General features: G+C 52.0%; 1 protein-coding gene across 1 annotated transcript; it reads left to right on the top strand.

The window, feature by feature from the left end:
• The first annotated feature begins 6499 nt into the window (after positions 1–6499).
• XYLT2 (xylosyltransferase 2) lies at positions 6500–20720 on the top strand. Its single transcript, XM_043904194.1, has 11 exons — positions 6500–6727; positions 13430–13919; positions 14199–14374; positions 14671–14873; positions 15342–15422; positions 15619–15835; positions 15921–16097; positions 16372–16634; positions 16921–17116; positions 17711–18044; positions 19542–20720. The coding sequence occupies exons 1-11, from the start codon at positions 6593–6595 to the stop codon at positions 19862–19864; spliced, it is 2595 nt and encodes an 864-aa protein (XP_043760129.1). The 5' UTR covers positions 6500–6592; the 3' UTR covers positions 19865–20720.
• Positions 20721–21291: the final 571 nt, after the last annotated feature.

Below are 21291 nucleotides of genomic sequence, written 5' to 3'. Positions count from 1 at the left end.
AAAAAATAACTTTCATCTATAAGTTTATACTTAGGTTGTCGAGTTGGCTGTCTTTTTTGGCATTTGATTTCCTCATGAGTTTATGCGCTTTGGAATTTTGGTTTACAGGCTCACTATGGCTGGGAGGTTTTGATTCTGCTTTGTGCTCTGTTTCTCTTCTTTCTTGTCTGGTGGATTTAGTTTTATGGTTATGTCCACAAGATTAGTCCAGAACATGATCTTTGAACACAAGGTCACTGTGAACTTGTGCGCTTCATTAATTTGGGGGTCTTGTAGATTCAGGCACAGGGTTGACTCAGTTCTTGGTTATGAGGGTATCTTTCCCCTGCTGCCTCCTTGGGCTTACAGTTTTGGCCACAGCTCCTGAGAGCTGGTCGGTTATCCTTTTTTTTTTCAGCATCCTTTCACAAGTAAGGGGGCCTCACTCCAATCCCTGGTTTCAGCCAGAAACCAGTCTGGCTTCAGTCTGGCTCTATCCTCTAGTCCATGTGCAATATTTTAGCTCCCACTACCCCCACAGGTCTTTGGCTTTGGTCTTGCTCACCACCAGTTGGTTCTCCTTCTTGTCTCCTGAGATGTTTATCCTATTTTTAGCTTGTTGTGTCTTTTGCAACTTTTTCTCTCATTTTTATATGCGTGGAGCATAAAGGCTATGTCAAAGCATGAACTTTCCACTTTCTTCTTGTTAATGTTTAAGTCACTTGGAGATAGAGTTTCCACTTCTCACAATGGAAACATACTAGCAGATGGAGTTTGGGGGTAAAAGAGATGAGCACTGATACTTAAATCCAGGGAGACCAAGTAATGGGCATTTTGTCTGGGCTTCAGGGCCTGGGTAAGGCTTCCCAGGTGTTGCTAGTGGTAAAGAACCCACCGCCCAATGCAGGAGACGTTAAGAGACTAGGGTTAAATCCCTGGGTGGGGAAGATCCCCTCCAGGAATGCCTGGCAAACCACCCCAGTATTCTTGCCTGGAGAAGCCCATAGACAGAGGAGCCTGGTGGATTACAGTCTACAGGGTCAAAAAGAGTAGGTCATGACTGAAGTGACAGCCGCAAGGACCTGGGTAGGGATGTGGAAAACCCCATCAGGACTTCTAATTACAGACCAGCTTCCTACAGCGACGCCATGTGGCAATAAGATGATTTGCAGGAGTAGAAGGTCCTATCCAAAGTGCTTTCCTACTTCCCAGCTTGGAGCCGGCAGCCTAATTGACACCTCCTTTGTGAACTGCATGTGGTCACCACAGGCTTTTTAGACAACTCAGAGGACTAAAGAGAAAGATAATACTGGATATGGGCTCTTAGCTAGCTAACTAGAAAACTGAAAGAGCTATGACCCTTTTGTTTTGGAATAATCCATACTGTTGACATGCAATACATACAAAATAATGGAGGAAGGAAAATAAGAGAGATGTAGTGGAGCATTTAAATTCTTCTTCAGAAAAAGACTCATAAATTCCAATATTGATCCAAAAAAAAAAAAAAAGAAGTACAAAATTCTGACTAGATCAATAATCAAGAAGAAAAAATAAAATAGAAGTTACTGAAGAATTAGCTCCCTAAAAGACTCCTGGGTTTTATACTTTTGTTGGCAAGACTTTTCTAATGTTAAGAGACAGCAGTGTCTATTGTTGCTATTATACAACAATCCCTATTGTTGCATAAATTATTTCAAAACACAGAATAAAAAAATAATGCTCCTCAATTTATGTTGTAAACTCTAATTCTTAAGTCTGGAAAAGAAAATCATAGACCAGAGGTTGCAAATTCAAGTGTTTATAAGCACCAGAAACTAATATAAATGGGTGAAGTTGAGTAATGTGTGAAATGATAGGGAAAAGTGGGAACTACAGGAGCTGGAGGGTGTGCACCCCTTATTCAAGAATTCAAAATCAAATGCTTCAAAACTGTTCTGGTCGCATAAACAAGTCCCATGGGTCACCAGTTTGCAGCCTCTGGTATAGGTCAATCTCTATTACAAAATAGATGTAAAAATTCTAAATACAATACTACCAAGTTAAATTCAACCTATACTACAATTAAAAAAAAAAAAACCTACTAGGACTGAGTTACATTTACTCTAAGGGATGCAAAAATCTTTTAATATGTGGAAGTTATTTTTAAAACAACCATCATCTCACATTAGAAAAACACATACGATTATTTCAATAGATGCTCGAACTTAATACCTGACAAGCAGAGGCCCAAGAATCCAGAGCTGGATTGGGTGTGAGCTGGCAAAAGATGTCCCAAAGGTAGCATCTAGGGGTAAAACCAGGATCATGTCCAGCAGACAGACAGCCCAGCCAAGTGTCAATCCAAGGAACTGGACAAAGACGTAGAAATTAGATAAAAGCAAGAAGACAGGGCCCATGGAGATGCTTGGGAAGCATAGCCCAGACACGTTACTGCAGGGACCTCCCTGTGGTCTGGTCCTGAGCCAAGTTTGAGCTCTGGCTGCTAAAGTTAAAAACATCCAGCATCCACATATCATAATATTTCTCCTAAAGCTAAGGTCTAAGGATAGTGCCATCATATGAGAAAAGACATATCATAGAAGCAGCCCACTTAAAACTAAAACTGCTTTCCCACTCTGATTTTCTGAGGAGCCATTTTGTATTTTCAAGACTTTCTACAATAAAAGAAATAAAATGCACAATGGAAGTTATAGGGGAACCTGATAGAAGAGGGGACGGTGGGAAGCAATGAACCTCGTATTCTGTATGGTCAAATCTAAATCAATCAAGGCATGTTATACCACAATAACCAATTTATCCTATATTTTTATTTTTAATATTTTTTACTACATCGCGCATCTTGTGGAATCTTACTTCCCTGGGCCCCTGCAGTGCAAGTGGGGAATACTACTACTGGACTGCAAGGGAATTACCAATAATCAATTAAAAAACAGTAGAATCTATACGGGTACTGATAAGAGTGAAAAGGAATAAGTGCTAAGTCAGGACTCCACACCCCTACTTCATACCATACACACAAAAATTTCAGATGGATTAAAGACATAAATGTAAAATGTAAAATAAATATTGTAGGAGAAAATATATGAGATCGTATATCTTATCAAGAATCAGAGAGATCCACCCAACCTGAAGAGAAAATGAGAAGCTATAAAAGAGGAACATAACGGATTCCAAGAAAAGTCTTCTATTTTTAGATCTTAAAAAATCAAAATACATGAAAAAAAAATAAAAAGAAAAAAAAATCAAAATACAGTGATAAGTTGAAGAAAACTTTCAATTTCAAAAGGATGAAAAACTCTTAAAATTGATAAGAAAAAGACAAACAGTGCAATAGCAATAGACAGACTCATGAAGATTATGAAGAAGCAATTCTGGGAAAAGAAAATCCAGTCAAGAAACCAAGTGAGACACTCCTCAGCAGAAAATCACAAATAAACCACCAAGGCACTCACTTCTTACCTATCAGATTAGCAAAAATTCAAGTGATAATCATTGCTGTTGGAAGGGATGCCAGAAAACCATACTTTCATACAATGCTGTTGGAAAAGTGAATTGTCACAACTCTTTGGAAAAGCAATCTGGCAATAGCTATTAGCATTTAAAATTCCCTTTTCCCCAGTAATCCCATTCCTAGGAAACACTAGGACTTCCCTGGTGACTCAGATAGTAAGGCGTCTGCCTAGAATGCAGGAGACCCGGGTTTGATCCCTGGGTCGGGAAGATCCTCTAGAAACACTACAACAGCAATGAATACATTAGTGCATAGGGATTACTGTAGAATCATGTAAGGGAATGGCCACCCACTCCACAGAAAGGCTGTATCAACAGGTAATTTTCTTGGGGCTTCCCTGGTGGCTCAGATGGTAAAGAATCTTCCCGCAATACGGGAGACCGGGGTTTAACCCCTGGGTCAGGAAGATCCCCTGGAGAAGGAAACGGCAACCCACTCCAATATCCTTGCCTAGAGAATTCCAGACAGAGGAGCCTGTCAGGCTACAGGCCATGGGGTCACAAAGAGTCTGACATGACTGAGGGACTTTCACTTTCTCTTTTCATATTATAGACTTGTGGTAGCCACAAAAAACTGGAAACCAAGTGAATGTTCATTCAAAAAAGGAGTGGCATATTATGCAGTCATTTAAAAAATGGGTCCCATCCGTCCTGGGGAAATTTCTACTATGTGTTTATGATCAAGGGAGACAAGCAAGATACAAAGTGTATGTAATATGATTCAACTTTTAAAATATAATGACACACACACACACACACACACAAAATAAAATATAATGACATATCTCATCCCCAAATAAAAAACCCATGTGTGTGTGTATGTGTGTGTGAACTTCCACAAAAGTGGAAGGAAGAAAGGAAACAAGGAAGGTAGGAAGGAAACCAGACTGTTAACATAGTGGGGAAGGGGAGAGAAATACTTAAAAGTAAGTTTCTATATTTAAAAACCATGTGTGCAATGTGATGACATTCATGGAAAATTCCACACACGTAAAGAGATGGGGAAAGGATCGTCACCAAAATACTAATGACGATTGTCTCAGGGAGTGGGATTGCAGGTGACTTTTTTTTTTCCTTATTTTTTCTATGTTTTAAATGTTATATAATGAGTACACATCATTTGCACAATCAGTGGAAATAGGACTTCCCTGGTGGTCTAATGGGTAAGAATGCACTTGCCATATTTATGGCAATGCAGAGGATGTGGGTTCAGTTCAGAATGTAGAGGATGAGGGTTCAGTTCCTGGTCTGGGAAGATCCCCCATGCCGTGGGGCAACTATGCCTATGAGCCACAGCTACTGAGCCCAAGCCTAGAGCTCATGCTCAACCACGAAGAACATCCCCTGCTCACCACAACTAGAGGAAGCCCGAGCACAGCAATGAAGACCCAGCACAGCCAAAAATAAAGAAATAAATTTAAAAATCAGCGGAACATAAAGTTATTTTAATTGTTGGGTGCAGGGGGACTACGGACAGGTAGACAGTCCCTGGGAGACCCGATTGAATGAGCACACAAATCTATATTTAATTAACCTATCAATTGCTGGTATGCCAACTGATGTTTTCCAAAATCTTGAAGGGTAGTTTCTCTTAAGTAGCCTGTCATCTGAAACATTGTTTACAATTCTCTCACTTAACTAATGCTGAGGAGTGCAATGATTACAAATACCAAAGGGGCAGGAGATAATTAAAGAAGGTTTTACTTAAGTGCCATCAAATAACTACATCTGTATTCAGAGTTTCCTCACCAAGCTTATCTCCTGGCAACTTCCAAACCCTTTTATCATTGCCTTCAAGCTTTTTTTTTTTTTTAAATCATCTCTTTTTCCAGATCTCTGTGTAGTGATTCTTAAAATCTTCATTATAAATCGTCAACCTTCACTTTGCTCTTTTGATGGCTTCTTTCTCAGGGAACTTGGTTTCACCACCTGGCCCGGACCTGGTTATGCTGGGCATGCCCTGCTTCATTATCCCTCTCCCTCTCTCCGTGGACCTGACACGTTTAGGGGAGCGCCGCAGGGGTTCAGGCCTTTTCTATGCCCCGCTTGAACACGCCAGGCTTTCCAAAAATGTTAGGATTAGCTGATGAAACAGGAAGTTGGGCTGCATTCGCTCTTTCTTTCACAATATTTATTGAGCATTGCTGGGTGTCCATCGCCGAGCTAAGGATTCAAAGGTAAAGAGGCCATGATTCCAGAGAAGTTACAACCAGGCATTTGGACAGTGTTGGGCTGCCTGGTGCCGGGGAAGCACTTGGGAGGACGCCTCGGATGGGAAGGGGAAGTGAAGTAACGGAGCAGCCGCTAGGGCCGAGCACCGGGAACAGCACTTGCAAAGGTCTAGTGGTTCTTCAGGTGTGTTCCCAGACTAGCAGCTCAGCATCATCTGGGAACTTGTTGAAAATTCTGAAACTCTGGGAGTGGGACCAGCAATCTATTTTATCAAGTCCTGCGGATGATTCTGACACACCCTATAATTCAATAACCACGAGTCAGGTAGACGTCTGAGGATGCTTAGGATAAGAGGGAGAGGAGAGAGGAAACAAGGCTTTGTGAAGGGCCTCAGATGCCAGTCAAAGGAGTTAGACTTTGCCGCGTAGGTGCGGCTTCCAAGGTTTTAAAGCAAGGGCTGTGGCACTTACACAGTCGCTCCCAACTCGGCGTTTCTGGGCGCTCTAGCATTCTCTGCGCGCAAGAGGGCCGAGAGGGAGTTCGTCTCGGCGAAGCTGAGTTCCTCCACCCCACCTTCACCCCACACCAGGCGGCGAGTCAGAGAGAGGTGAGGCCACAGACCTCTCTGCACTCTGGTTCCATGGGCTTGCCGTCCGGAAGCGGGTAAGAACACGCAAGAGCTGGGGCACTGACCAAGACAGGCAGTGAACCACCGCGCGAGAGGCCGGCGGCCCGTGGGACAGCTAGCTCGGCGGGGCCGCCCCTGGCCTGCGGGGCGCGGCGTTTAGGGCCTGCGGGCCCCGCCCCCGGCCCCGCCCCGGCGCGCGCCAGGCCCGCCTCCCTCGGGAGAAGCCGGTTCTGCCCGTGCCCGTGCACGCGCCCGCGGCCGGGTTGCAGGGCTGGGCGCGCGCCCTGCGTCCGGGGCAGGAAGATGGTGGCGAGCGCGCGGGTGCAGAAGCTGGTGCGGCGCTACAAGCTGGCGATCGCCACGGCGCTGGCCATCCTGCTGCTGCAGGGCCTAGTGGTGTGGAGCTTCAGCGTCCTGGAGGACGACGAGCCGGGCGAGGTGCTCCGACGGCCGGGCGGGCAGGCGGGCAGGCCGGGCGCGGGGACGCGCGGGGTCCTGGCGGGGAAACGGATGGCCCCCGCCGGGGAAGTGGGGCACGGGCCGCTTGCGTGTTGCGCAGGGGCGGCCGCCTGGCTCGGGGCCTCGGACCCCTGGCGCCCGTTTCCCAGGCGGGCCGGGGGCCTGCGCGCGGGGACGGTGCGTGACCCGGAGGACGGGCCGCGGGGTTAGCAGGGGCCCCGGGCGGGAGGAGCGGGTCTTGGTGCGGTGGTCTCCAGCTCCGCGAGCAGTGAAGGTCAGGCGCGGGTGGCGGGCAGCCGGGCCAGGAGGCGCGGCTGGGCCCGAGCCGGCTTGGAGGTGGGGAGCCCCAGGCCAAACTTTCTGAAGTTGGGAGGGGGTGGGGGTGTGCGCGCCGTGGGCGGAGGAATGGGGCCTAGGGACCCCGGGCAATCGCGCCGACTCGCCCCTCAGAGGGGCACTGGCCAGTTAAGAAGTGGAGCCTGGGGGTGGGACTCAGTCTGGCAACTGAGGAGAGGGAGGGAGACCCCGAGGGAGAGAACTGGAGTGCCCTTGAGGCGTGGCTTCTTCAGCCAGGGGTCTGAAGCACCTGCATGGGTCTCCTTAAGAGGATGGTAGGGGAATTGAGTTGGTGAATTGGCCTCAGGACATTAGGGAATTGGAGACTCGCCCTCTCTGACGGTAAGAGAATGGGGACAGCAGCAGCTAGTTTAGCAGAGCCCCAGGCTGTGGAGCAGGGGCAAATCCCATCCTTCTTAGTCCCCAGGTCCTCGTTCTGAGAGTCTCTTGGCTGCTGTGGTTTTCCCTGGAGGATTAGACATGTCTTCCCCAGTGTGATCAGGAGGGTCCAGTGGGGTCTGAGACCATCCTGGAAGGTTGAAGAGGATAAGTCAAACCCTGACCCTAAGCTGTAGACCAGAGGACAGGGCTTCCCCGCCCCCACCCCTGGGTTCTGGTGGACTGAGTCAGTCTCTCTGCTCCGCTTGCCCCGTCCTCTTGGGCCTCTCCTCCTGGTAGGGTGAAGGCCAAGGGAGCCCTAATATCCATTTTTCCTTCCTGCATCTGGGCAGTCTGGAAGGCCTAGTGTGGAAATTGGGAGAATCACTGCTTTTGCCTTTTTTGGGGAGAACCAACAAACTAGGATGGTGAGGGGAGCTGGGACAGAGTCACATGAGATCATAACTCCAAAAGGATCTGAGGTTAGGGGTTAGGGGAGGCTAACAGATGTCACCTGTGACATCTGAAGGGAGTGAGCTTGTTTTCTGTGGTCCAGTAAGAAGCAGGAAGGCGAAGAGATGATTTTGGGGGCAGATGAGACATTCTAACATGGAATGGGCTGACAAGGAGTTAAGGAGCCTTCTGACCCTGGAATATATGTGAGTAGGGGCTGGTGACCACTTTTGGGAGGGTCATGGCAAAGCATCCAGGGCTTCTCAGACCCTCTGCTACACAGCTATGTGAATCTCTGGAAGGGCTGAGAGGCTGTTCTGGCCTCAAGGTCTCTGCTGCGCTGCCTCCAGCCTGGGGTGGAGAACTGGTGCAGTGCCTGGGATCCTGCCTCCTCACCTCCTCCAGCTTCCTAGCAGAACCTGATAGGGGAATCCCTGGACCAGAATGGAAAAAAGGATCCTTGATAACCTAGAGGTTGTGCAGTCCAAGCAGCCATTAGTGCTTGGAGCCCTTCAGCAGCCACCTCAGGGCAGCCAGGCAGCATACTAAGTACTTAGAAGGTGGGCGCTGAGTTGGACCACCCCACCTCACCGTCCTATGTCCTATTCAAGCACTGCTTCTGGTGAGTAGTGTGACCACTGTCTAATCACCTAATCTCTTCCGTGTGCGTCCTCAATGGTATCTGCTCCCCACCCCAAGATCGGGGCAATAATATCACCTCTCTCATTGGTACTGCCTGTGAAGTATTTGCAGGAGTTGCTGGCACATGCTAAACCATCAGTAAATATCTCTTACTATTATTTCACTACTGCACAGTGGTAATAGGGATTCATTCATTCATTCATTCAACAAATATTAAGTCCTACTTCATACTAGGCACTGTGCTAACACCAGAGATACAGAAATAAAATAGATGATGAGGTCACGGCCCTTGTGGGCAGACAGTCTGCAGGGAGAGACTGACAGTGGAAAGGAAACTCAATAACAAGAGGGCTAATTTAGATAGGTGGTTGAGGAAGGCTTCTGCAGGAAGTGGCCTGTGAGCTGAAAGTCAGCCTGGGGAAGCAGTAGGCAGAGTTCAGGCAGAAAGCCCTGAGGAGAGTGGGCTTAGCTAGCTGCCTTCAAGAAATGGGAAGGAGGATGTGGTGGGATCCCTGGAAGAAGTTAGTCTAGGGCACATCCTGCAGCCTGCAGTGAGGGGCTGGGGTTTTATTCTAAGTGCAGTGGGAGAGTGCTGAAACCAAAGGGGGTCTAAACAAGGATGAAGTGAGATACGCATTTAAGATGCACACTCTGGCCATGTGTGAGGGCTAGGTTGGAGACCAGAGATGACCATTAACATCCAAAGAGCCATTTTATGGTTTTCAAAGCTTTTACAAACATTGTCTCACCACTTACTTTAAGCACAGTCTGAGAAGTCCAAAGGTGGTGGATCAGCATTGCTTTGTTCTCTGTCTCTGAGACTCAGAGAAGGATTCCAAGGAGAAGCTACAGAGCCAGGAAAGGACTTTGAATTCCTCCTCAGTGAGGAGAGGGGGCCTCGGAGGCCAGAATGCATCCCCGCAGATGTCAGAGGGCCAGTCCCCATCCTCAGTAATTAGAGGGAACTCTGACTTAGGGGCAACTTTGGGCAACTCCTGAAGGGGTACAAGTATGAGGTCCTGCTGCTGCGCATATAAACATTCTTGGGATGAGGCAATGGGAAGGGGCTTGCTGCCCACCGGGGACCCACCGCAGTTCCTCACTGCTGCCTCCTGTCCCCCAGCCCCCTCTGGGACTGTCCTTCTCAGGGTCAGCCAGCTCCTGCTGCAGTGCAGGACACCAACGTGCCCGCTCCTCCCACATCCTTCCCCCACCACAGCGAGCCTGGCCCTGTGCCCCAAGCCCTGCCCTCCTGACCAGCTTCCTCACTCACTGATACTGGCCTCCATCTTGAGAACCCACAGCTCCTTTGCCATCTCCACCCACCTCAGCTTGAGAATGTCTGTCCCTGCCCAGTGTGTGTCCAGGTCCGACATCACCAGTTTATATGCGCTCAGTTCAGTGGGACCGCAGCCACCTTTCCTAGGGGCTTCCCAGTCCAGGGTGCCCTCCCCAGCATGGGTACAGAATACAGCCTGTTGCCTCCTCCCCACTCTGCCCTCCCTCTTGCAGGTATCTCTTCTCAGATGGAGACAGACATCCCCAGTTCTCACTGGGCACCTCCCAAGAGATCAGAGGGCTGGCTGGATGCCGGGCACAGAAGGCTGGGGTACCAGGGTATAGGGCTGGGCCTCTGGCCCTAAGGCTAGGCCCTAAGGCTGGGCCTCTGGCCCTAAGGCATCTGCCATGCTCTGACCGAGGAGGAGAGGGAGGTCCTAGGGAGGGGAGGGACAGGGAAAACTTGACCTGGTGGTCCAAAGTATCTGAAGTCCTTGGCTTCTCTCCTGACTTCCCACGTGACTGTTTCCTAGTCCCCTTTCATTAATATTAGTAAGGATGACAGCATTTACTGAATGCCAAGCCTGTGCCAAGGGCTTTTCATTCATTCATTGATTCAACAAATATTTACTGAGGGAATTCCTTGGTGGTCCAGTGGTTAGGACTCTGCCTAACTTTCACTGCCAAGGGCATGGGTTCAATCCCTGGTTTGGGAACTAGATTCCTGCAAGCTGTGTGGCATGGCCAAAAATTTATATATATAAAGAGAGAGAGAGAGTCTCCCATTGCCAGACATTCTTCTAGGCTCTAGGAATACATCAGTGAACAAAACAACAAAAAGCTCTATCTTCATGGACATTGCATACTTGTAAGGGGAGAGACATAGAATAGCACAATATAAATACATTTATACAGGGACTTCTCTGGTGGTCCAGTGGCTAAGACTGCCAATGCAGGGGGCCCGGGGTTTGATCTCTGGTCAGGGAACTAGATCCCACTTGCTGCAACTAAGAATTTTGTGCCACAACTAAAGATTCCACATGCCACAACTAAGACCCGGTATAGCCGGGTCTTATATAAAATAAATAAATATTTTTTAAAAATACAGTTATACATATTACATTATACATTATATACACATTATATATATAATACATATATACATTATATACTTTTACATACATTATACATATACATAAGTGCTGTGGGAGAAACAAAGTGGAAGATGGGGGAGAGCTGGAGTTTGGCCTTGGCCACCACCGTAGACACGGTGGCCTGCCTGAGAGGATGCCACCTGAGCAAGGAACTGGAGGCAAGGGATGGTGGGACATCGAGGGGAGAACGTTCTAGGTACAGGGGACAGTGAATGCCAGGTAGGAGGGAGGGGCACTGAGAAAACCATTACATTAAGACTGGAAGAGTATAAGCTTGAGAGGTTAGTAGGAGATAAGGTCAGGAAGGGAGGGGGTCAGCCAGACATCGCTCACATTGCCTTTGGAGGTTCATGTAAGGGCTTTGGGCTTTGTCCTCAGAGCAGGAGCCATGGGTGGCTTCAAGCAGAGAAGTAGGGAAATGGGCATACTGGCTGCTGAGAATGGACTATAGGAAACCAGAGTAAGAGCAGGGCTTCCAGGCAGGGATGGTAATGATGGAAGCAGTGAGAAGTGATCAAATTCTGGATGTCCTTTGAAGGGAGCCCCAACATGTGTACTGATGATGGAGTATGAGGGAAACAAGGGTCCAAGTGATGCCCCAATGTTTTTGGCCTGAGCAACCTGAAGGGTGGACTGGTCATTAACTGAAGAAGGAGCCGACTGAGGGAAGGTCAGGAGTTCACTTTTGGATTTGTGGCTTGAGAGGTCTATCAGACTCCCAGGAGAGGCATCAAGGAGGCTGGCAGTTAGACAACAGAAAGTTCAAGGGAGCCCCTCTAGGCCATAGAGAGAAATTTGGGACTGAGTGAGGTCCCCTGGAAAGCCTGGACAAGGAAAGGCCCCAAAATGGCCTTGGGAGATGAGGCAGGGTCAGCCACGAAGATTGATAAGGAGTGGCCACCAAGGCCACACCAGGGAAACACCAGGAGGGCATCCTGAGGCACCTGCTTCAGAGGCTGTGGTCCAGTGAGTCCTGCTGCTGGAAGGCCAGGCCAGAAGAGGACTCACACAGAGAGTGTGAGAGAGAGAGAGGGGACAGCTTTTTCCAGTTGCAGTATCTCAGGCTCTATCTAGTGGACACTCTTCCCTCCTATATTTGATAGTTGAGGGAACCTGCTCAGAGAAGATAGGTAAGTGTGGGGGAGTGACGGAGCTGAGTGGGAAGCCCTGATGACTCCAGAGTAGTCACACGGGGCCTCTCACTCCTCCGTCCAGTCCGTGTCTCATCCAGCAGACACCAACCAGACACCCGATATGCCAGCCACTCCACTGGGCACTGGGGAGATGGAACTGACACGACAGCCTCTTCCCAAGGAGTTGGTCGGCTAGAAGAACGTCCCACCCTGAGGCAAATGGGACGGCCTCACACATGGAGACTCTGCTGGATCTTGAAGGATGGATGGAATTTGGTCAGGCAGGGAAGGAGGGGGATCACAAAAGAAGGGCAGGGAAAGCTGGAACGAGTGTGGCTATACATGCTTTCAAGGGTGGCCGGATCATTAGGGAGGTTCCTAGGTTTGAGAGGAGGCTGCAGGAGCTGGGAAGCAGGGGTGGAGGCTTTCCCTTATCTCAGGTTTCCCTTCACGAGCCACCCTGCCACAGGGAGCGATGAGTTGCCAGCCTGCAGCTGCAGGTGCCTTCACGCCCCAGCCTTCCAGCCATGGCCAGACACCTCCTCAGCCACTCCCAGCAGTAGTACCAGGGCTCCCATCTCTAGGCTGTCTTTGCCCTGGAGCTTCCCACTAGCTGGTCAAGGCCCTCTCCAAGCCAAGCTGTTGTCTGAAGCTCTTCCTTGCCCCTCTGCCCAGATGTCAGGCCAGCTTGGCCATCTGAAGGCTTTCCCTGCAGCTGCCTGCTCCTGCTGCCTCATCATCCAGAGTGTGACCCCCCAGGGAGTCTCCTGCACTCTGACTCTTAGTCTCTGCTTCCCAGAGAACCCAACCAGCAATGGGGTCTCAGATTTCACCTCGGTCCTCTCCACCAGGCAAGACCCCTTTGCTCTGTTGTAGCTTCAGCACGCCCATCTGGAAATACTATAGATGGCAGAATGCTTTTTCCTTCCGAAGAGCATTATCTTGTCCCAGTCAAGCCTGGCTGGGAGTGCTGGATGAACGCTCTTGTCTGTAGGGTCTCTGCATGTTTCTCTTATTCATCTTCCTATTTGTGGAAAAAGAAAGTGGTGTCTGAATCCAAAGGAGGCTCAGTGCCCTGTGATTTGTGTGATGGAGGGGGTGTGGATGCGATGGTGCCTTGGGGGAGGGCGACATTTCCTCCGCCGGCTGGTCAAGGAGACCTCCCAGCAGAAGTGCAGAGTGCTCAGGCGAACAGTACTTTTCTAGATAAAGGGTGGCAGGGGCTTCAAAGCCTGAGCCAGCTAGAAGCTGAAGGAGCAGGAGGAGAGCAACTATCTTAGTGACTTCTGTTTGCCTATCTTTTACAGAAAGGAAGGCAGAAGAAGCCACGGCCACTTGACCCCAGCGAAGGCTCCAAGGACACAGACAGTTCAGCTGGGCGGCGGGGCAGCGCAGGCAGAAGGCATGGGCGCTGGCGGGGCCGTGCTGAGAGCCCCGGGGTGCCCGTGGCCAAGGTGGTACGGGCAATAACTAGCCGGCACAGAACCGGCCGGCGGATCCCCCCCACCCCGCCCCCAGAGGCCCCAGGCCGCCAGAACCTGAGCGGGGCGGCGGCTGAGGAGGCGCTGGTTGGGGCGGCTGGCTTCCCGCATGGAGACACGGGGAGTGTGGAGGGCGCCCCCCAGCCCACAGACAACAGCTTCACGCCCAAGTGCGAGATCGTTGGCAAGGATGCTCTGTCTGCACTGGCCCGAGCCAGCTCCAAGCAGTGCCAGCAGGAGATCGCCAACGTGGTGTGCCTGCACCAGGCTGGCAGCCTCATGCCCAAGGCTGTGCCCCGGCACTGCCAGCGGGCTGGTAAGAGACAAGCCTAGGCAGAGAGGTGGTGGCCCAGAAGGGTGTACGGCAGGGATCCCCGCCCCCAGTTCTCAGGGATGAAAGCCCGGAAGGGCACACCTCGCTGCCCAGGTTGGCGATGAGTGCACTAAGTGGCAGAGGTGGACCTAGGGCCCGGGAGCACCGGGCTCTACGTCCAGGGTTTTTCCTTTTGACGACAGGCAGCTCCCTCTTCCCATCTTGACTGTACCCTGTGACCTGGAGCGGGACCTCACCGATGCCCCTGTTCTCCACTCTCAGGGAAGGTGAGCCCTGGCATCCCGTGGGACGAGGTCCGGGCCCAGCAGCCCGTGGATGGTCCCCCAGTGCGAATCGCCTACATGCTGGTGGTTCATGGCCGTGCCATCCGGCAGCTGAAGCGTCTCCTCAAGGCTGTGTACCACAGGCAGCATTTCTTCTACGTCCATGTGGACAAGGTACCTGCTATGGCCAGGGAGACAGGGCATCTGAGTAAGTAGGACAGAGGCCCAGATTGTCATGGACAGACAGTATCTCTGACTTGCTCAGGGGGCCCAGAGATAGGAGAATGGGGAATGGGGGAGCAGCCCGTACCAGCTGACATGCTGCTTGAGAGCTGGAGCCCTAGCCCGTGCTCTGTCCATTTCATGTCACTTGTTCTCCGCCCTGGGGTGGGGCCGGGTGGGGAGGTTGTGATGCTGGGGGTTCATCTTCCACTGCTGAGTTTCCACCACCACCACCCCACCTCCCACAGCGCTCCAACTACCTGCACCGGGAGGTAGTGGAGCTGGCCCGGCAGTATGATAACGTGCGGGTAACGCCCTGGCGCATGGTCACCATCTGGGGCGGGGCCAGCCTGCTGAGGATGTATCTGCGGAGCATGCGGGACCTGCTGGAGGTGCCCGGCTGGGCCTGGGACTTCTTCATCAACCTCAGTGCCACTGACTACCCGACCAGGTGTGGGGCGGTGCTCTGAGCCCTGCAGATGGGAGGGGGGCCTCCTCTAGGACTTGGGGTTCCAGGGTCCCAATGGACTTCTTCCCTCCCCAAAGCCTCATTCTGGGATCTGCACACCTCAAACATGATTCCTGGGTCCCAGCAATGTTTTAGAGGAGTTGTTGTTGAAAGATGATATGAGGGTTGTAAGGGACAACAGGTGGGGAGGAGAAGAAGCCAGAAGTCTGAACCAGGATCTTGGGTCAGACAGGAAAGGGTGGAAGAAGGATGGGGTGGTCTTTCTCAGGGACCTCAGATCCTCACCACCCCAGAGCATCAACCTAGAGTAGGTCAGTTGGCCAGACTGGCTCTCAGTAAGAAAAGAAGGGGCCAAGGAGTGAAGGTAAAGAGTGCTGGAGGGGTCTGTCTGCTCTGGGCTGTGACTGAGCCACTCTCACACACGCTACCCACATGCGATTTTCTCTCCAGGACCAATGAGGAGCTGGTAGCTTTCCTGTCCAAGAACCGGGACAAGAATTTCCTCAAGTCTCATGGCCGGGACAATTCCAGGTAAGGGGATGGTGGAGGATGCCCTGATCTTGGGGTCTCGCCACAAGCCCTACACTCAGGGGGCTTGGTGGCCTTAGCCCTTGGTTGCAAAACCTCCAAACCAATCATAGATTGAGGAGTGCTGATTCCTAGAAAGATGAGAGCCTGGATTCCACCCTGCAAGACCCTCAGCCACAGGCCCATGTGCCTCCCACAGGTTCATCAAGAAACAGGGCTTGGACCGGCTCTTCCATGAGTGCGATTCGCATATGTGGCGTCTGGGCGAGCGGCAGATCCCAGCAGGCATTGTGGTGGACGGTGGCTCGGACTGGTTCGTGCTAACTCGCAGCTTTGTGGAGTATGTGGTGTATACAGACGACCCGCTTGTGGCCCAGCTACGTCAGTTCTACACGTACACGCTGCTCCCAGCCGAGGTAGGTGACTGGGCCCGCGCCCAGGCAGGGGAGGGCAAGTGGTGGGCTCGACGGCTCACCCTCTACCCCGCCCTGTCACCCACAGTCCTTCTTTCACACTGTGCTGGAGAACAGCCCAGCCTGCGAGAGCCTCGTGGACAACAACCTGCGGGTCACCAACTGGAACCGCAAGCTGGGCTGCAAGTGCCAGTACAAGCACATCGTGGACTGGTGCGGCTGCTCCCCCAATGACTTCAAGCCGCAGGACTTCCTACGGCTGCAGGTGCTTCCCCATGACCCCCAATCTCTGGCCCTTGATAGAGTCTCACTCCAGCTTTTTGCTGGGTGCTTCCTAGGGTCAGAAACAATCCTGGGTGGTCCAACCAGAGGATCTGGGGGACTCTTACCGGGAGCAGCCCCCGGGGGCAGGGGCTAAACTGGAGGCAGGAAAAACCCTCGGTGGCTGATCTCTAGGCAGTGCTGGGAAAAGGCGCTTCCCCTGCTGTGCTCTCTGGGACCTCCAGACCCCTTCACCCTCCTTGCCTCTCCCACTCCAGCAAGTCTCCAGACCCACCTTCTTCGCCCGGAAGTTTGAGTCCACTGTGAACCAGGAGGTACTGGAAATCCTGGACTTCCACCTATATGGCAGCTACCCCCCCGGCACCCCAGCCCTCAAGGCCTACTGGGAGAACACCTATGACGTGGCTGATGGCCCCAGTGGGCTCAGCGATGTCATGCTCACTGCTTACACTGCTTTTGCCCGCCTCAGCCTGCGCCACATCACCACTGCTGCGTCCCCCCTGGCCAACCCACTCTGCAGGTGAGACCTCCTTTTGACATTTTGCAGACTCTCAGGATGTAATGCCCTGTAAGGAGGACAATCAGAAAGAGACAGCCCCTCCCCCAGGGAGCCCCCAGCCCGAGGCAGGGAAAAGTGCAAATAAAATGAAGATGGCAAACGCCAGGCATGTAGGATCTGTGGGTGTGAGATCTGGGCAAAGAAAGCACCTGGGGATGGGACTCCCCCAGAGCCCCCTTCCTGGGACTCCAGGCCAAGTTGGGTGTGCTGATGGCATCTCCCTTTCTCCCTGCTGGAACCTTCTTAGGTTTGAGCCCAGGGGCTTGCCGTCCAGCGTGCACCTGTATTTCTATGACGACCATTTCCAGGGCTACTTGGTGACGCAGGTGGTGCAGTCCTCAGCCCAGGGGCCGGCAGAGACGCTGGAGATGTGGCTGATGCCCCAGGGGTCGCTGAAGCTGTTGGGGCACAGTGACCAGGCCAGCCGGCTCCAGAGTTTGGAGGTGGGACAGGTCCTCCCCTTGCTTCCTCCTGTTCCCCATAAGACTCAGGGTCGTGGGGAGAGAGGGACAGACACTAAGGGAGGGCTGAGGATTGGGTTGCCTTTCAGGACTGGATTCCTGGGTCTTCTTTCCCAGTGATGGCAGCCTTGGGATGCACAGAGGACATGCAGTCAGCGGGGAGGGGACCTTGGTTCCACTACAACGCAAGCCTGTATTCTACACCCAGGGATTTTCTTCTATAAGGAGTTGGACATTCCAGTTGGGCCAGAAGATTAGGCTTTTGAGTGTCTCCTCAGTCTCCTTCTTGGAGGCCTTTGGTCCATGTGGGGATGGTCTCTGGGCAGGACTTCGAATCTCATTTCTGCCTTACTGCCCCCAACACTTCAGAGCAGGTCAGAACAGGAGCCTAGAATGAATCTCAGAGCTTATAGAGATGTTAAAAATCCCAGTCTGAGCCTATCATTTTGCAAAGGGGGAGACTGAGGCCCAGAAAGAGACAGTGACTGGCCTGATGTCCCACAGGAGTTAGAGGGGGCAGCAGGTAAAGAGGAGGACTTTCCCTTGGCTTCTGCCCAGCTGCCTCCTTCCCTACAGGTTGGCACCGAGTGGGACCCCAAAGAGCGTCTTTTCCGGAACTTTGGGGGGTTGCTGGGGCCACTGGACGAGCCTGTGGCCATGCAGCGCTGGGCCCGGGGCCCCAACCTCACAGTCACCGTGGTATGGATCGACCCCACCTACGTGGTGGCCACATCTTATGACATCGTGGTAGACGCGGAAACGGAGGTCACGCAGTACAAACCCCCACTGAGCCGGCCCCTGCGGCCAGGGGCCTGGACTGTTCGACTGCTTCAGTTCTGGGAACCCCTGGGTGAGACTCGCTTCCTCGTGCTGCCCTTGACCTTCAACCGCAAACTACCTCTCAGGAAAGGTAAGTATCTAGTTCCCAAATGATACCCAGGAGTCAGGCAGGATAGGATTTGTAGACAGGTGATCCCAAGAAGCTAACATCAGAGAAGGGGAAGGGGGCAGATTGTGGCTTTGCCCATCCATCCGTAAGCATCCCAGAACCCTGCACTCTGATATCATGCTTCCCGGGCAGGCAGACCTGACTTTAGAACGCAGCTCTGACACTTTAATTGGGCTTTTATTCTTGGCAAATTACTGGGCCTTCCTGAACCTCAGTCTTATTACATGTAAAGTAAGAGAAATACAATTGTTAGAGACCTCCTGGGTGTGTGGAACATAGATCCACTCAAATTGCTCCAGGGGAAAGGGGGAAATTATTGGAAAAATGTGGGGCTTTCCCCCACAGAACTCAGGAAATGACTCGGGTCCCACTGGAACTGAGACGTGCTTTCTGTCTCTCTGGGGCCATCGTGTCCCTCATCCTGTGCTGTTTGAATCAGCCTCAGGCTTCTCAATACATGGCCTCTCAGTGCAACGGAGACTGACCAGGGCCCCTCAGTCCACAAGTTCCACATTCTTAGGACAGCAGATCTGATGTTGGTCCTCTTCCCAGTCCATTGGTAGCCAGGTGGAGAAGGTCACATAGCTGAGGCTAGGAGACAGGCTCTAAACTAGGTGTAGGCTGTAGGTTCCTGCAGGGGTCCCAATACAAGTGAGTACCTTCTGGGGGCTCTTAGGGGTGAATATCTGGGTAAAAATGGTTGGTATACAGTAGATGTTCAGTAAGTAGGTAGATGTTTTCTTCCTCCAGCCATGTCCCATCACTGAGAAGGTGGGTCAGAGCAGAGGTAACCCAGAAGAGGATGGGGTCCAGGGTGGGGCAGTGGCTGTGGCAGATCAGAACAGGCGCCCCTGCTCTCCTAGGACTCACAGTCTGATGGAGGAGATGAAGGGTGGGGTGGTGGAGGCAAGCTTGACAGCAAGTGCTATTGGAGCTGAGTCTTGAAGGAGCTGATTTTTATAGACAATGAAGGATATTCTAAACTGAGGGAACAAAGTTAGCAGGTGTCTAGTGCATGAGGAGAACAGAGGGTGGAAGGGAGTAGGATGCCAAAGGAGATGGGAAGGAAGGCCGGCAGAGTAAGCAGGGCTTGTAGCCTAAAGGCCTGAGTACTAGGCTTCTGAGGGCTCTGGAGACCACTGGAGGTGATTGAGAAGCAGCATGGGTGACACAAACCATACCATTATCAGAAAATAACCTTACTTTCTAAAGTACCTTGAACCCACTGTTTTATTTAATCCTCAAGTTAGGAATTTGGGGATTACTGTCTTGATTTTATAAAACTAAGTTTTACAAGCACAGAAAGTTCTGTGGATTAGTCTAAAGTCATTCAGCAAGATGCGACTCAGTGGTAGAGTTGGGACAGGACTGACTGGGGTGCTCAGACCTGATTCCCAGGGTCTGGCCTTCATGAGATCATTCGGGTGGGGCATGCTTACTCCTGCTCTGCACCCCCAGATGATGCCAGCTGGCTGCACGCTGGGCCACCCCACAACGAGTATATGGAGCAGAGTTTCCAGGGCCTGAGTGGCATCCTGAACCTGCCTCAGCCAGAGCCTGCGGAGGAGGCTGCCCGACTACATGCAGAGCTCACTGGCCCGGCGCTGGAGGCCTGGACAGACGGGGAACTAAGCAGCTTCTGGTCTGTGGCTGGACTGTGTGCCACGGGCCCCTCCACCTGTCCCTCCCTGGAGCTCTGCAGACTGACCAGCTGGAGCTCTCTGTCCCCGGACCCCAAATCAGAGCTGGGGCCTGTCAAAGCAGATGGGCGACTCAGGTAGCAGGGTCCCAGCCAGCGCCTCCGGAAGACCCGGGAAATTGCACCTTACAGATGACAGAGGGCTGTCTCCCTCACAGGCAAGAACCAGAGGCCCAGGCTGTACACCCTTGTCAGCCATCAAGAACCCACAGACGGCAGGGAAGGTGGGCATGGTATTTACCACTGAAATGGCTCTGCTGGGGACCAGATGTTAGCAGGAACATGGGGAGAAGGGCTCTAGCTTCCTCACCTTCTCCTCTAATTTTGTTTTCTTTTTTTTTAAAGAAAAATGGGTGGTGGGGAATGAACTGGAAACAAAAGATGTGCAATAGGGCCCAGAGTGGGGCCAGGAAGTGGGCCAAGGCTCTGGGGAGCAGGGGCCAGACAAGCCCATCTGCTGCTGCTCTGGAGGAGGCTGGGTCTGCCTCACTCTCTAGGGCCTTATCCCCCAGCTTTGGCCTGAGGTGCTCACGGCTGAGGTTTTGTGGGGCTACAAGTGCTGTGGCAGGCTCTGAGAGCTAGAGAACAGGTGATTAGGAAAGCATTGCAGAGCTGGACTCTAATGGGTCAGCCTCTCCTCTTGTAGCCAGGGGACCATAGAAGAGGGGGCGGGGCTGGCTCTAGGGCTTTCCAGCATACCCTGCCCCTTGATGGGAAAGACAGGGCACCAGGGCCTGCTGAGACCATTGCAGTCTCCCAGGTACCCAGAACTGCAAGCAGGGCCTGGGCTTCTCTGACCTGGAGTGGTGAGCCCTCATGAGCAACATGGGAAGAAGACTCTGCCAGGGCTCTCAGAAGAACCTGGAGCAGCATTGTGCCTGAAGCTCAGTGTGAAGTCTGAAATATGCAACAGAAGAAATATATCTCTATCTCTCTCAGTGGAGCCTCTGTGTTTTTCCTCCTGGGTGTCAGAGAGCCAGCACTGTTGGGCCGTCTTCTAAGAGTTTTGGCTGGTACTTTGGAAGAAGGTGGAGGGTCTAATTGCCCGAGAGTGAGAACAGTTTAAAATCCATCCAAGAGCCAGAAGGGACACAAGAACCCATAATCCAGATCCCTCCCTTATGAGGGGTAAACAGGCCCAGAGAGGCTCAGAGACGTCCTCATTGCCACCCAGCGGGCCACCAGGTGAGCTAGTTCAGTTCTTCAGAGTCCTGACCCAGCACGTCCTTGCTGCCAGGCTGAGGCAGAGGCTGACTTCTCTGTCTTTGGAGTCACAAGTGCCCATCCCAGAAGCCTTGGCTCTGTTTCCTGCCCAGCTCAGAGTTCTGTATGGGGCACCTCAAGAACAGAGGCAGCCAGTTCCAGCCAGGACCTGGTGGTTACCACTGCCCCCTTCAGAAGCAGGAGCAGCAGTGGCATGGGTTCCGAGCCACTGCCTTAGGACCTAGGAGAGCCATGTTGGAAAGGTTTGTCCAGCCTCCCTCCTTTTCTCAAGCCCCTTCTCCCATC

This window comes from Cervus elaphus, chromosome 5 (genome assembly GCF_910594005.1).
Source record: "Cervus elaphus chromosome 5, mCerEla1.1, whole genome shotgun sequence".
Lineage (NCBI taxonomy): Eukaryota > Metazoa > Chordata > Mammalia > Artiodactyla > Cervidae > Cervus > Cervus elaphus.
The sequence above is the reverse complement of the archived record's forward strand: the minus strand, read 5'-3'. Positions and strand labels throughout refer to the sequence as shown.